This window comes from Colossoma macropomum, unplaced genomic scaffold (genome assembly GCF_904425465.1).
Source record: "Colossoma macropomum unplaced genomic scaffold, Colossoma_macropomum, whole genome shotgun sequence".
Lineage (NCBI taxonomy): Eukaryota > Metazoa > Chordata > Actinopteri > Characiformes > Serrasalmidae > Colossoma > Colossoma macropomum.
Window position 1 is genome coordinate 50315237 of NW_023494789.1, and position 15487 is coordinate 50330723.

Here is a 15487-nt window from a genome sequence, read left to right on the forward strand (position 1 = left end):
GCCTTTCCAGAAGAATACTCTTGTTATTGTTTTTATTTATTTAGCACAAAAATAAAAACACTGTGATGTGAGTAAGAGCGCCAGTCTCACCTAAACAGAAATGATTTTCTTAAGTAATACAATAAAAACGGTCTCCCACTGAACGAGTGTCTTATTACGCTCAAAACATGATGACGAATGTCCTGCACGGCTGAACAGCTGAAGACCTGTATAACAGACGAATGGCAAAAATTCCATGCTTTCAAAACTGGATCAGTTTATTCGTGTCTCTGTTTATTAAACGATAGTTTTTCACCGTCACATTAACTAAAAACCGATTAATCTTAGCTGGTCTAACCGCTGCTGAAAAGAATACAACAATGGACACTATTCTACTATGAAAGTGAGTGCATTTACATACACTCAATAATCCGATAACTGCAGAAAATCAGATTTTGTCAGTAATCCGATCAACACGTTTACATGCACTTGAGTAATCAGATAATGGGGAAACTCCAGGTCTACATGAGTCAGGCAATAATTGGATTTCTGCTTGCAGCCACGTGCCACTTTACCGGAAAATCAGTCTGATCTCGCGCGTGTGCAGACTGAGACATCCGATAGAAATCAGAGAATGAGTTTACATGCACTGAGAAATCTGATTACTGAGCTAAAATCCAGCCTCTTTATCAGATTTCTTAATCGGATTTCTAGATCGGAGTATCGCGTTTACATGACCATTTGAATAATCGGATAACTGTAGAAATCCCACTATGATCGGATTATTGAGTGCATGTATGCACACTCATTGTCTCTCTTGAAGGGACTACTGCAACGATAAACAAAGCTAATTCAGTGACAGTATTGGTATGGAATGCAGTTAAATCAGCTCTTAAGGATTCAGTATTAGCCCATCAGGTGAATGCCCGTAAAACCCATACTTATGTTCTTATTTAGGGTGACAGTGATTATATTCGTATGTATAGTGTAATATGGTATTGGCTGTAATCTTGACTGTACTTGTCCATGTTTATTTGCACTGAAGAGGAATGTAAGCTACAAACATCTGTTAAAAATGGAAAGGTGACGTGACACAGCAGTAAAAATCCTCCTGGAACATGGAATAATCGCACATTTATAACAAACAATAAAGTTTATAAAGTAAACATATCATATAGTGTTTTTTTCAGTTTAATACAGAACTTACTAATCACTGCTTTCTGTTTTTATTAGCATGTCACACACTGACCCAACTGTTGTGGAACTGGGTTTGTAGAAGACAGAAAAAGGCCCAATCCTATTTCACCCCTCGCCCCTACCACTTAGCCTTTAGCTTTCTGCTTTACGCGTTCACGTCTAGGAGTAGGGTGTCCTAATTTTTGTTGAGATAGAGGGGTGGGGTGAGGTGTTGGGGCTACATGACCCTCCAAACGGAGGTTTTTCAGAGACTCCAAACAGAGAGATATGAGAAAAACAGAAAAACCGGTAAGATGGAGAACAAGAGACCAAAGAAACCCACAAATGTGAGAATTTTCTCTGTTAAAAAAATTACGATAACCACTGTATTATCTTAGTTTAATGTTGTTTCAGTGTATTATGGTCGTTTTCTTCATAACAAGCATAATAAATCGCTAATAGCATGCTAATGTGTCGGTAACTAGCTAACTTTCCCGTTCCATCTTAAATGGTCCAGCAGTTCTGACACCTGAAGCGCCAGAATGTAACTGCTGCTCCATTTAAGGTGGAACGGGAAAATTCAAACAAGAAGCTGACGAATATCTGACTTCAGCTTCATATCACTGAAGAATTAGGGTGATAATAAATAATTGCCCCCCTCTTTGAAGTCATATGATGCCCTAAATGTAACTAAAGCCCAGCAGTGAGGAGCTGAACTTTACCCTCCTCTGCTGTCACTGCAGACTGGCAGGGTCGCCTACAGAGCAGCGCTGGTAGCTGTTAATGAAGTGATGCTCTTTTTATTTGAGGGTCCCACTTCAGAGGGAAGACTTCAACCACTACCCTGTAACTCAGTTCCAAGGAACAAGGTGACGCTCGACAGCAAGGGGTAGGGGTAAAAATAAGAAAGGGATTGGGCCAAAGACAGCAGAGCAGGATGAAAAACATGAAGACATGAAGGACTGAATGGTGATGGTACCTGCCCAGGAAGTCATCCTTGTCTGGATCTTTGTCATAAACTTCCACCTCCAACTCCTGACCAGGCACCTCATGAACGATGACCTGACAGCCACAGACACACATTTACACACCATCACAGACAAACACAGGACGCGTCACACAGGACAGAACAATGCTGTGGATGAATCCATCAATAATGTGTAAATGGTACGAATGGTTCATCATGATCAGTGGTGACCACTGTCAGAGTTTGTAGGGGTCTGTCAAAATTCACACATCCATAATCCACTTTGATACAATATGATACAGTCGCGTCTTGAATCAATAATTTTTCTGTTACAGTAAAAACAATCTATCTGAGGTGATACGTCTGAGCGTCCGCCATGTTGGAGAGGTCAAGATCCGCTTGTATTGAGAAACGATGAGTCTCAGGATTAAATCAGCCACAACTTCCTTATTACTCAACCGATTTTCACCAAATCTGTTTAGTTATAATCCTCAGTTATAATCCTCTCAGTAGCTTTTATTACTTTAATAGCTGATTGAGCTAATTAGTCGTCTGGACCAGCAGGACTGAGTTTCAGAATCATACACATCAGCAAATCCATCAATGTGTGAATCACTTCTAATCTTAATATACATAAAATAAAATAAACCCCCCTAAACACAGCAAGAAGGGCGAAGCTAAAGTTGGCTTCCTATTCACCAGCTTCTTGTTTGCCACTTTCTGGTGCCTGAAGCTGCACCATTTAAGGTGGAACGGGAAAATTCGAACAAGAAGCTGGCAAATAAGAATCTGACTTCAGCTCCGTGTAAGAAGGTTCTAACATTAATCTATTATGAATATCTACACAGATTAAGGAATGCTGTAACTTACCGAGCTACAAAGCTTTAACCATCACTGTAAATATATAACTACTACATAAAGTTAAGATCCTGAATAGACTATTAAATGAAATGAGCTTAATATAAAACCAGAGGAAAAACAATCACATCAACAGGTTCTCTGTGCCTCATTAACCACACGGCCATATCTACATAAACACCACACAAACAATACACATCACACAAACATGAGTGTGGATCACTGCATTCCCTCCGTTATATAATCCTGTGCCACTTTCTGAGTGTAATATTATTGAAATAGTGTAATTTTGGACAGTATCTTTCTTAAACTGCCGCTCTGTAATGGTACTGAATGCCGTCCAGCAGCGATGCTGACCGCTCCAAAATGGCAACGCTGTTGATGTGCCTGGCTGGACCCAACTCAGCATCTTATTATGTGATTTTAGTAAGCACTGGAAGAAGCTGTGAGAGAGAACTGGAGAGTAAGTTTATTTAGTATTAACCACGACAAATGAGTGAACTCTCCACTCACTGCTGAAGCTGAAACGTTATCTAGGACATGCTAACATGTTAGCCCTGAGCTAATGCACTAGCCTCAAGCTAGCCACAATGTTATTATACGATATGTTGAATTGTTACACCCCTAAAATTTTGGTAAAGCCTACACTAAGAGCGTACAGTGGGGTCCAATGAGACCCTAAAAATGCTTCTATATTTCTATGCATGTTAATGCTAAGAATCTTACATATTTCTGCTTCATTTTATTCCTTTTCTTTGTTTGAACTACTTTGAAATTCTAAAACTTTTTGTTGTTGTGTATAAAAAACATCCCAGTGGTCTCAGACCTTTGGATCCCACTGTATGCAGAAACAACAGCAGCAGTAAATTCAGTCTCTGTTCTCTCTCCTCACATCTCCCTCCTCTTACGCTGTGAAGTGATGGGCTGTGTCTATTTATGTGCATGACTCACCTCGTACATCTCGCCCCATTTCGGGCTGGACGTGTTGTCCTGGTGGCGGGATTTGAAAGATTGCGGCCCCACCCTGATCAAAGCGTAGGGGTCCGACATTCCTGCCATCACACCCTTCACGTAGTTATCCTTCGCAGCCAGATTTTCAGCTTCCAGCAGGTGAATACGCACCACGCCCTGTGTGAACAGTGTATGTGTAGCTTATGCTGAGTGAGATTAATGAGAACATGCACTGTATAAACAAACTGTTGAGAGAACTCGAAGAAAGGTAAGTTTGTTTATACAGCACGTTTCATACACAAAGGCAATTCAATGTGCTTTACATAAATAAAAGCACATTAAAGAACATTAAAATAAAAATAAAGCCAAAGATACAAAGTGCAGTGGTTTAAAAACTAACAATTAAAAGGAAGCACATCAAAATGTTTAAGGTAACACGATGCGTTAAGTTGCTGCAGCTGCTTTAGCGGTCATCCTTACTGAGGTTCATTTGATTAACGCAAATTAGTGGAAATTTAGGCTACATTACATTCACGGCGTTTGGCAGACACTCGTATCCAGACTGAGTTACAGTCTATGTTACAGAGGTAAGCAGCGTTAGGAGTCTTGTCCAAGGAAATTACAATAACATCACCCTCATTATCACATAACGAGACTGCAGTTGGCTTCTTATTGAGACTTTTCTTCTTCAATGTTGCCGTAGAGACGATTTCCGCCTGGTAGTGATGGTTTCTCTCATTGCAGAGTAAAACAGGACAGAAAATCACTTCAGATTTTTCTCACAGCAGCAATTCAGTGTAAACTGGCCTGGGTGAGAACTAAAAATAATAAGTGATATTTTTTTACTTTAAAAAACTGTGATTACTGGGGGGGTGGGGCACTGGTGAGCCGGCAATGGAGTAAAACGCGTTGAAAATGGCTCCTGCCTAACTTCCATTAAACTTCTGTTTTACTGCGCGCTTCCACATTTGATGTTAAATCTGTTTTTTAATGTGTGAAGGACTATTTTGGAGCGAGTTTGAGCTGTAACTGTCGCATTTATGGCTTCCAGTCTTCATAAACACAAATACAGCGGTACTGCAAGCAGCAGGCCCAACGCCTCCGTATCACGAAGTACTGCAGACCACTGCAAATCGCCACCAAGCCCACAGACAGAGCCGAAAATGGACGCTGCGGCTCTGACGTCACGGCTCTGACAGCCGAGGTCCTCACCACACTGAGAACATTTCTGCTGTTATCAAGTCAGAGCTGAAGAGCACACTTGCGGAAGAATTTAGCTCTTTAAAAAATTCTGATTATCAATTATACTGCCCTCCCCAGCTCTGATCTACTTTCTATACTACTTGTAGTTTATATGCTTTTTTTAATAAATAAAACTAAATTATAAAAACCACATATTAAATAATGTAATACTGAGTAACCCAATCTCTCAAAAACTACTCGTTACTGCAAACGCGTGTGTTCATGAGCTCCTTCTGGTGCAGATTCAGGACGCCGCTTCATCTGCATTAATGACAGGTTTGAGTCACTTCCCTAAACGAATGTGAACCATCAAGTTAGAGAGATCAGATCTGAGCAAAAAATCGGATTTGAGCAATGAGGCTTGTAGTGCGAATGCAGCCTTTGTGAATGTATTACCCTGGGCAGAGGGCAGCGCAGCTGGGCCACGTGCAGATCTGGAACCAGCGGGACAGTAAGGCGATTGGGCAGCACCAGGAAGGAGGCGATGGCGTCCATTATCTTAGCGTCTGACATCACACTGGGGAAGAAAAAAGAATAAAAAAATCCAACTCACTCAGCTGTATGAGCAACCTGTATCATTTAAGAGGATAACTAACAACTGGACACTCTGCAATCACTCGATTAGATGCAAATACAGCACTGGAGACTGTACTGGCCAGACCATCACGAACAGTTGGATGGACCATCCAATATATACACATATATAGGCATATTTTAAAAAAAGGACATTATATATAGAAAAGTTAATTTCAGAACGTATATCGCAAAACTCACTCGAGCCCCGGGATGTCGAGTAGGTTGGTCAGGCCGGTCCAGTTAATCTCCAGTTTCTAATGCAGGTGAGAGAGGTTGATGAGGGAGAAAAGAGGGAGAGAAAAAGAGCCGAAGATCAAACAAGAGTGTAAAATCTAGAAGAATTCCACTTTTCACAGACCTCTCTGTCATCACAGCTTTTTAAAAATACATTTTAGGCCAAACTGTCATATCAAAACTGTAATAAATCAGGCAGTGAATTCATAACCATTCCATGTAGTAACTTTCTGTGAGGGAGCTTTTAGAGGTGGACGTCTGGTTCCTATCACCACCACTGTGAACAGTTCTGACTAACAGAGAGTTTCACAGCAAATGAATCAGAATGACTTTTGTTACATCTTAACCATTTAATCATTCAGAATTTTGGAAAAATGAGTTGATTGAGAAAGTACAAGTACTGATGTTTTAAAGGTCTTGAGTGAAAAACTACAGATTTCAGGGAAAGTAGAAACAGACGGGAATAAAACGAGCACAGTAAAAGTAAAAACCAATAGAAATGCATGCAAAGCATTTAAGAAATACAGGGAGAGGGACTGAGAGTGAGAGTATGCTTAGACACTTACAGGCCTGCGAATGAAGAACATGGTAACGGCTCCCACAATGGGAACGTTACCAATCAGAGGCTCCAGAATCACTCTCATCATCCCATGGAGCTGAGAAAACAGCCAGAGAGCATTTCAGGACAGGCTCTGTGGTCATTTCTAGGGCTGCACAATGATATCAGCTTAACATCGGAATCGGCAGATAAATCTTTTAGCAGACAGATATTTAGATTTGACCAATATTTTAAAATGGCATTTAAATACATAATTATTATACTCCAGAATGGAGCTGAACGATTCTGACACTATTGCAATTATGATGTAAATGTGATTATTTATCATTGTATATTTTATAAATTGAGCTCCAGTACCTTTTTTCACTGAAAAGACCAGAACATCTATTTTTTGACGTGAGGCTTGAATGCCGAATATATTGTGCCAGACAGCCAGTTCAGCTCTGCATTATTAGGTTAAATTTCTCCACTTTTTTGCAGCTCTTGTGATTTGAAAATCACACAAATTGTGATTTCAATATAAAAAATGACTAATTGTTCAGTCCTAATACAGAAGAGCAGAATGATTAAAGGGCCCATATCCTACATTTGTCTTGTTTACGTCCACTTAATTCACATTTGTGTGGTGTTCTGCACCACAAACAGTCAGAATTCACTCATTTCCAGCCTCTCTTCATCCCTTAGAAGTAAACAGGCTGTATTTTACTGTTATTTTACCGTCCCTTTAAGACTGATATATGTAAATGAGCTCTGTTCTGATGGCTCTGTTCTGTATTGTGCCTTATTTAAAGAGCAGTCCAGACAGAAACACTCCTTATAACTTCAGTGTGAGTGGGTGGGGCTAAACTGCTGTATGCTGCTTTTGTGGATTTATATGTAAATGTGTTATAATAATAATGAATTTAAAAGCTTGTTTTTCACATATGGACTGGGAAGCGAACAGCAGTTCAGTTGTAGTGTTTAAAGTTGGGTCGCTGTGCAAAATGTAAATAAAAATAGAATGCAATGACATGTAAACCATGTAAACCCTTTGTTTAATTGAAAATAGCACAAAAACAACATATCAAATGTTGAAACTGAGAAATTTTATTGTTTTTTAAAAATATGTGCCCATTTTGAATTTGATGGCAGCAACATATTTCAAAAAAAAGTTGGGACGGGGGCCTGTTGACCACTGTGTTTCATCACCTCTTCTTTAACAGCACTCTGTAAGTGTTTGGGAACTGAGGAGACACTGCTGTAGTTTAGAAAGTGAAATGTTTTCCTGTTCTTGTTTGATACAGGATTTCAGCTGCTCAACAGTTCAGGGGGCTGATTTGTCATATTTTTTATTTTATAAAAAAACAAATGTTATCAGTGGTGACAGATCTGGACTGCAGGCAGGTCAGTTTAGCACCCAGACTCTTTCAATATGGAGCAATGCTGTTGTAATACATGCATTACATACATACATACATGTGGTTTGGCATCGTCTTGCTGAATTAAGCAAGGCCTTCTCTGAAAAAGACGTTGTCTGGATTGCAGCATACATTCCGCCAAAACCTGTTTACATTGTTCAGCATTAATGGTGCCTTCACAGACGTGCAAGTCACCCATGCCATGTGCACTAATGCACACTACTCAACTGTGTCCTGAAAACAAGCTGGATGGTCTTTAGCCCAGAGATCGCAGCATCCTTGATTTCCAAAAAGAAATTCCAATTTTGATTCATCGGACCACAGGACACTTTTCCATGTCAATCTATGTTAAATGAGCTCAGGCCCAGAGAAGGTGGCAGCATTTCTGGATGCTGTTTATATTTGGTTTCTTCTTTGCATTTCAGAGTTTTAACTTGCATTTGTGGATGCAGTGATGAGCTGTTTTCACAGACAGTGGTTTTCAGAAGTGTTTCTGAGCCCATGCAGTGATTTCCACTACAGAATCATGTCTGTTTTTAATGCAGTGCTGCCTGAGGGCCCAAAGATCACGGCCAGCAAATACTGGTTTTTGGCCTTGTCCCTTACATACAGAGATTTCTCCAGATTCTCTGAGTCTTTTAATGATATTATGTACCGTAGATGATGAAAAACAGAAGTTCTTTGCTATTTTATGTTGAGAAACGTTATTCTAGAATTGTTGCACTATTTGATCGTGCAGTCTTTCACAGAGTGGTGAACCCCTCCTCATCTTTACTTCTGAAAGACTCCGCCTCTCTGAGATGCTCTTTATACCCAATCATGTTACTGACCTGTTGTCAATCAACCACCAGGTGTTTTTTTAGCATTACACAACTTTACCAGCCTTTTGTTGCTCCTGTCCCAAATGTTTTGAAACGTGTTGCTGGCATCAAAGTCAAAATGTGCAAATATTTTCCAAAAAAGAATAACATTTCTCAGTTTCAACATTTGATTTGCTGTCTTTGTACTATTTTCAATGAAATACAGGGTTTAAATGATCTGCACATCATTGCATTTTGTGTTTACCTACATTTTGCAGTGTACCAACTTTTTGGAAATGGGGTTGTACATCAAACTCTTTCATTTAAAAAAAGCTAAGAAAATGTGGCTTTGCATTATATGGGCTCTTTAAGTGATACAATGGTTATGACACTTAAATGTCTGCATTTAATTAGTTTTACTGCATTTGCAACCCTACACAAATTTCCTCTGTAACACTAATTATGCATATCAAAATTATCAGATATCAACATCCTCATATAAGTTCATCCCTAGTAAAAGCAATTCTAACAGTTCCAGTCTATGTAATTTGACATTTCAGAATAAGAAACCAAACTGACCTGAATTCCTTTCACTCCAGCTTTACAGAAATACCTCTTCACCTCTACGTTTATCTCCGCATTTCCCACATAGCTGAGAAAAAAGAGAGAGAGAGATACAGTTACGTATCCATGCACACAAACCAAACAAGACATATTTTCCAAATGAGGTAATATTATTATGCAATTTACATAGTTTCGCAAAAAGTCAAGTGGTTTTCAACTGTCTGGCAGTTAACAGGATTTTTTTCTGCTTTCCTGGATTCGGTTACAACATAAAACAGCTCATCCTAATGAGCAGCTTTCTCCATTGATTTGGCCCAAAATAGATGGTCAGTGTGGAAACTGGTCTCAGTCTTAAGTTACTGTTTCCACCTCAGGGACTGTCCAGAGCTGCTCGCAAACTCCCACAACAAATGGCCAGCTGCTGTTAGTCGACCTCCCTCGTCCACAAACTGATCAAAGGCCTGCTTCGGCTGTGAAGGACAATCACCCTCTGTTGTTTTAATATCTGCTGGGAACAGTTCCAGCACACTCGGCTGGAATAATCTCCATAGAAAAGAACTGACCAATAGAAAGGGACACTCTGGAGCAACTGCATATGAGACTAAGGTGACCATGTCCAATGCCAAGCATGGGCTAGAGGGGTATAAAGCCCCCCAGCATTGGGCTGTGGAGCAGTGGAACTGTGTTCTCTGGAGTGATGGAGCTCCATCCAATACCTTTGGGATGAGCTGGAGTAATTCAGAACTGACCATCCAACATCAGTACCTGACCCCACTAATGCTCAATGAAATCCTCACAGCAATCTAGTGCAGGGGTCAGCAACATGTGGCTCTTTTACTGCCCTGTTGAGGCTCCACAGCTGAATCACATTTGTAGGTAAAAATAAAATAATCCTCCTTTACAGTAAAATAAAGCTCTGCTGATCGTTCAACACAGTTTAACAGTAAATGGTCTTAAACTCTGGAGTTAATGTAGAACTGCTGATTCACCCTTTAACCCTGAAGATCAGCGCAGACTGCTGGTCACCATAGCAACACAGTCTCACCTAGCTAGTAGCTAACGAAACGGCAAAGAGAGAGATTTAAGATGAACATCGATAATTTGGAGATAAATGGACTCATTTGCATTTATAATCACTCCAGCTGGTTTCCTGATACGTTTAATCTGCAATGAGAAACTGTCAAACACTAAAAAGTCACGAGGCTGAAGTCGTTTCCCATTCGCCAGCTTCTTGTTTAAATTTTCCCATTCCACCTAAAATGGTGCCTGAGACACCAGGATGTAACTGCTGCACCATTTAAGGTGGAACGGGAAAATTCAAACAAGAAGCTGGCAAATGAGAAGCGACTTCAGCCTTGTAAAAAGTCGAACGTTGAGAGACATTTTATAAGAAACCATTCCACCTTTGTGCAGCTAAAGCTTAAAGCAGAGCAAAGTAAGTCTGTGTTTTTGTTTATATTATATTTTTTAGCCTATACTAGCACATCAGCACATACTGAGACATATTTACAGCCAAGATGGTGAAATGGACATGAAATGTTGTGACTCCCAAAGTGGTCTGATTTTTGTGAAAAGGACAAAATGGCTCTTCTAAACATTTGGGTTGCGACCCCTGAGCTAGTGTAAAGTAGAGGCTGTTACTGCAGCAAAGGGGGACAAACTCCCCATCAATAACCCTCATCTTAGAGTCCACAAACTTTTGGCCATGTTGTGTATTTGTCTGTTTTGCTCTCTCTTTATTTATTCGCCCAGGAACAGTTTCAGCTGTTATTATTCATAAGTGAGATTATGTTTGTTTGTTATATTCTAGGTTGGGTGTATAATACGTATCACGTGTCTAGGATGTATGTGTTGCTTTGCTTGTTCTCTCTCTCTCTCTCTCTCTCTTTCTCTCTCTATCTTATAAGGAACCTGCCTACTCGTGAGTGTGATTGGCTAGAGTCCCGCAAAAACAGACGCATCTGATTGGCTGGCTGTGGGCGCATTGGGTATTTCTGCAGTAGCTGTTTCTCACTTCCTTGAGGCTTAACGTACCTCCATTGTGGCTTGGGGTGAACAGCATAGCAGCACAGACAGATGTTTCACCAGTTGTGCATTGTCTCTTCTATCAGTGTATTAGCTTAGCCCTAATTACGCCTTCTGCCCTGTTTATCTCCACTGTTTAGCAGTCTGTAACTCTCTTATGACAGCCTACCAGGCAGCAGGAGTGGGTGCCGTTTCTTTTGACCCATGTTTTTCTCCTGTTTTTGGCCTAGTCGGGGAGTTAAGGAAGACTGTGTGTATTTCTGTTTCTTCATTTTCATGTAGGTAAATTAGTTCTCGAATCTCCCAGCCAGACTGCTTCTGTTTGCGGTTTGGCGTTTGCCCACTCTGATGTCTGTCCTGTGCTGGTTTGCAAAAGAAGCAGCAAAAGAAAAAGAAAATAACACGACTTGATCTGTTTAAACGCTGAATTGCTCCCTTTTGTTTTCTTTACGTTATAGCTATTGCAAAAGCTCTAGACAGGTTGTAACATTATGAGAAATGAATTGATTTATTCTCATTTATTCATGATAACTGCATGCAATCCCTCCTGTTTTTGGTCTGTTCAGTAGAGCAGCAGAGTGGGTGGATGTCTGTGTACAGGTGTTGTCTAAACAGTAGTAAGTCAAGGATGTTAGAGTCACCTGATGTAAACGTCCAGCAGGATTTGACCTTTTTCATTCTCAGTATGAGCCTTTACACCAACTACCTTCATAGGCTGTGGAATAAAACATACACACACACACACACACACACACACACATTCACATTAACTCACTGACAGAAGAGAAAAAAGCTCAGAGAGGTAACTCTGGTCACGTCTGTTTGTATGAGTAAACAAGATGGTGATCCTGCTGAATTAGGGCTGAGCAACATGGTTAAAAATGTATATCTCAATATTTTTCAGCTTTTTGGCGACAAACAATATATCCATGTTGTCGGAAGAAAACCTTGTATCTCCAAAATGGTGACTTTACAGGAAAATGAAACCTACTTTAATTTTAATGTAAGTCAATGGAACCAGAATTCTTTCCAAGTATTTTCTGAGCCATTTCTTTGGATCCATTCATCATGAAATTTACACACAACATAAAGGGCAACAGGCATTTTCAAACTATGTCAAAAACTGAAAAACGACAAAAATGGAGACAGCAGGGATATATATATAAATATATATACATATGAATTCCCCTTTGAGTACTGATGACATCCACAATATGCTCATAGATACAGACATAGATATAGATCAGCCATTTCAGATCAAACTGACATCTGAACGACTAAATTTTACAGAAATTTTGAAAAATAGGTGGAATTCCCCTTTAATCATATATATACAGTGCTCAGCTCAGTCGTATGTTTAATGTTATACAGAGCACAGATAATGTGGGCCTTATCATTCAAATCCGGACTGCGTTTCCCCAGGAGCGTCGTTAAGCAACTACCATGGTAACAATGTAGAGAGAACGTTCAGAACGACAGTCTCTCTAACATTTAGCTACGCCAGTCGCTCAACAACACTTTTGGGAAATGAACCTCTGCTCAGTTTTATCAGCCAGACCTGTTTTTTGTGGTGAAGCAGCTCGTCTGTATGTTTACAACACAGACAGGCTTTGCTGTGATGTTCGGCAGCGTTTGATGGAGGTGGTTGAGGTGCAGGTGAGGTGCATGTGGTTAGCAGTCAGCAAAAACATAGCATTATTATTAAATTATTATTACGGTGTATTGATATGGTATGCACCACACACACACACACACACACACACACACACACACACACACACATCCTCTAAACCGCTTATCCTTCTGGGTTGCGGGGGGAGCTGGAGCCTATCCCAGCAGTCTGTGGGTGGAAGGCAGGATAAACCCTGGACAGGTCACCAGTCCATCGCAGGGCAGACAGACAGACATACACATTCACACATTCACTCACACCTAGGGGCAATTTAGCATCTCCAATCAGCCTGACTGCATGTCTTTTGGACTGGGGGAGGAAAGAGTAGAGGAAACCCACGCAGACACGGGGAGAACAGGCAAACTCCACACAGAAATGACCCTGGTCACCCGGCCGGGAATCAAACCCAGGCCCTTCTTGCTGTGAGGCGACAGCGCTACCCACTGCATATATAATTTTCAAAAACATTTTAGATGCTATTTTTGTGGGTTAACAGTGGCTTATTATCCTGGGATGTTATTGATTTTATTAATGATTAATTTTATTATTATTAAATGGAGAATCATCCGTACAGGCCTGAATGTAATTGCTGCACAATTTAACACAGAACAAGAAATTCGAATAGGAAGAAAAACTCCAGCAGCACTGCTGTGTCTGATCTACTCAGAGAGTTACTGAGAATGATCCACCACCCAAATAGTACCTGCTCTGTGAGGGTCCATGGGGGTCCTGACCACTGAAGAACAGGGTAAAAGGGGGCTAACAAAGTATCAGAGAAACAGATGGACTACAGTCTGTAACTGTAGAACTACAAAGTGCACCTATATAGTAAGTGGAGCTGATGAAATGGACAATGAGTGTAGAAACAAGGAGGTGGTCATAATGTTATGCCTGATCGGTGTATATTGTTAATATCTGTTTCTAATATTTCGCCTAATAAAAGTATTTTTGATTTACTTCAGCTGTAGAACTCGGTTCTCAGTAAAAGTGACGGGACACCCAGAGCAATACACCACTGGTAATCTACAAAAAAAGGTTAACTTAAGCATCCAAAATGGTTTTATTTCACAAAAATGTACATAAACACAGTTTACCGTGATACATACCGAAACCATCAGTAATCCTAATTTTGCCCATTCTGTCCACTGCAAGTTTGCACTGTTTGTACACCACATTATCTGTGCTTATTTTTGGTTGACAGGTTATGACAAAATTCATGCCTGAGGATGAATTTTAACCCGACTACTCTGCGTAATTAGTTGTGTCTGTGTGTTGTGTTTGCGCTGTATGACCTTGTCCCCGAAGTCAACTTTGGTGAAGCTGAGGGTCTGCAGGTGGGAGCTGGACGCTCGGAGGGACGGAGCGATGCTTTCTGTCAGCAACTTCTCCAAATATTGACCAATATAAGGCCAAGCCTGTTGGATAACCTAGAGACAGAGACAGAGAGAGAGTCAGAGAGGCAGAGGACAAGGCCAGTTCATTGTAGTCATAATAATGAATAAGGCTCAAGCTAACGTGATTACGCAGAATTGAATTTCACTCTGAGATGTTTCTTTCCTCCTGTCACCTGAATTCAATTAACATTTACAATAAATGCGAAGCGTGACTGTCTTTGTGCTTCTGCTCACCAAGCTTTCTCCTAGATGTCCACTGATAATGTACTGACGCACTGACCGTAAACATAAAAGTAACTGAAATGTTCAAGAAACCTTCTGAGAAATATGATGTGAGGTTTCAAAGAAATCTTTAATGCTGAGCAGCTTCTTATTGCTGCTGCGTTTCAGTTAAAGGCTGTTTTTTATTATATAACGTCCTTTGATTTATTTCATGCAAACCATAGCAAGACAGTAGCATTCCCAAACAACAACCTAACTAAACCTTTAAACATACCTGGTGATGCTAGTATATGGTATGGTGATATATTATTGCATATTAATACCATTTACTGTATTAAAGTAGATGAGATTGTTCTGTAAAGGCAGCTGTTGAGCTGAGCTGGTTAAATGCTGCAGGCAGATTTCAGATCTACAGAAAGGTGACTGTATGTTAATGTGCATCAGACAAAACAGCTTCAGTTCTTAAGGGGGAAAAACTCATGAGGAAATTCCCCTCAGCTCTCGTTCATCAGGAGAAACAGGCTGTTTCAAACAGCCTCTGATGAAACGTCTTCAGAGAAGAATGAGGCTAAACTCAGAAACCACAAACTCTCAGATGGCAAAGTCTGTTTAACGTTCACAATTCTGTTCTTTATTAATTACAGTTCGGCTGCACCTTTTCATTTTTTAATATTCTGTCAAATATTATCTTGAATATCTGAATATTCTACACACTTAAAAAAGATGGTTCTTCAAGGGTTCTTTAGTGATCAAAATGGTTCTATACTGAACCTCGAACACTCAAAGAACGCTCTGCATGATTAAAGTGTTCTTTGCATCGTGAAACGGTTCTTCAGACTGAGGGAGAATGTGCTGAAGATGGTGCTATTTA

The 15487-nt window shown here is 40.2% G+C and overlaps 1 protein-coding gene across 2 annotated transcripts in view; it reads right to left on the minus strand.

The window, feature by feature from the left end:
- Window positions 1-15487, minus strand: part of esyt1b (extended synaptotagmin-like protein 1b) — an 83619-nt gene that overhangs the window by 58839 nt on the left and 9293 nt on the right. For both annotated transcript variants that reach the window (XR_005007297.1, XM_036571572.1), the window contains exons 3-10: window positions 14293-14427; window positions 11970-12043; window positions 9319-9391; window positions 6550-6639; window positions 5948-6003; window positions 5570-5690; window positions 3932-4108; window positions 2135-2217 (exon numbers count right to left, since the gene is read on the minus strand). Coding sequence is in view for 1 of the 2 variants with exons in the window: in XM_036571572.1 (XP_036427465.1) it covers window positions 2135-2217; window positions 3932-4108; window positions 5570-5690; window positions 5948-6003; window positions 6550-6639; window positions 9319-9391; window positions 11970-12043; window positions 14293-14427 (809 nt within the window). In the remaining variant the exon portion in view is untranslated. The remainder of the gene's footprint in view (window positions 1-2134; window positions 2218-3931; window positions 4109-5569; window positions 5691-5947; window positions 6004-6549; window positions 6640-9318; window positions 9392-11969; window positions 12044-14292; window positions 14428-15487) is intronic.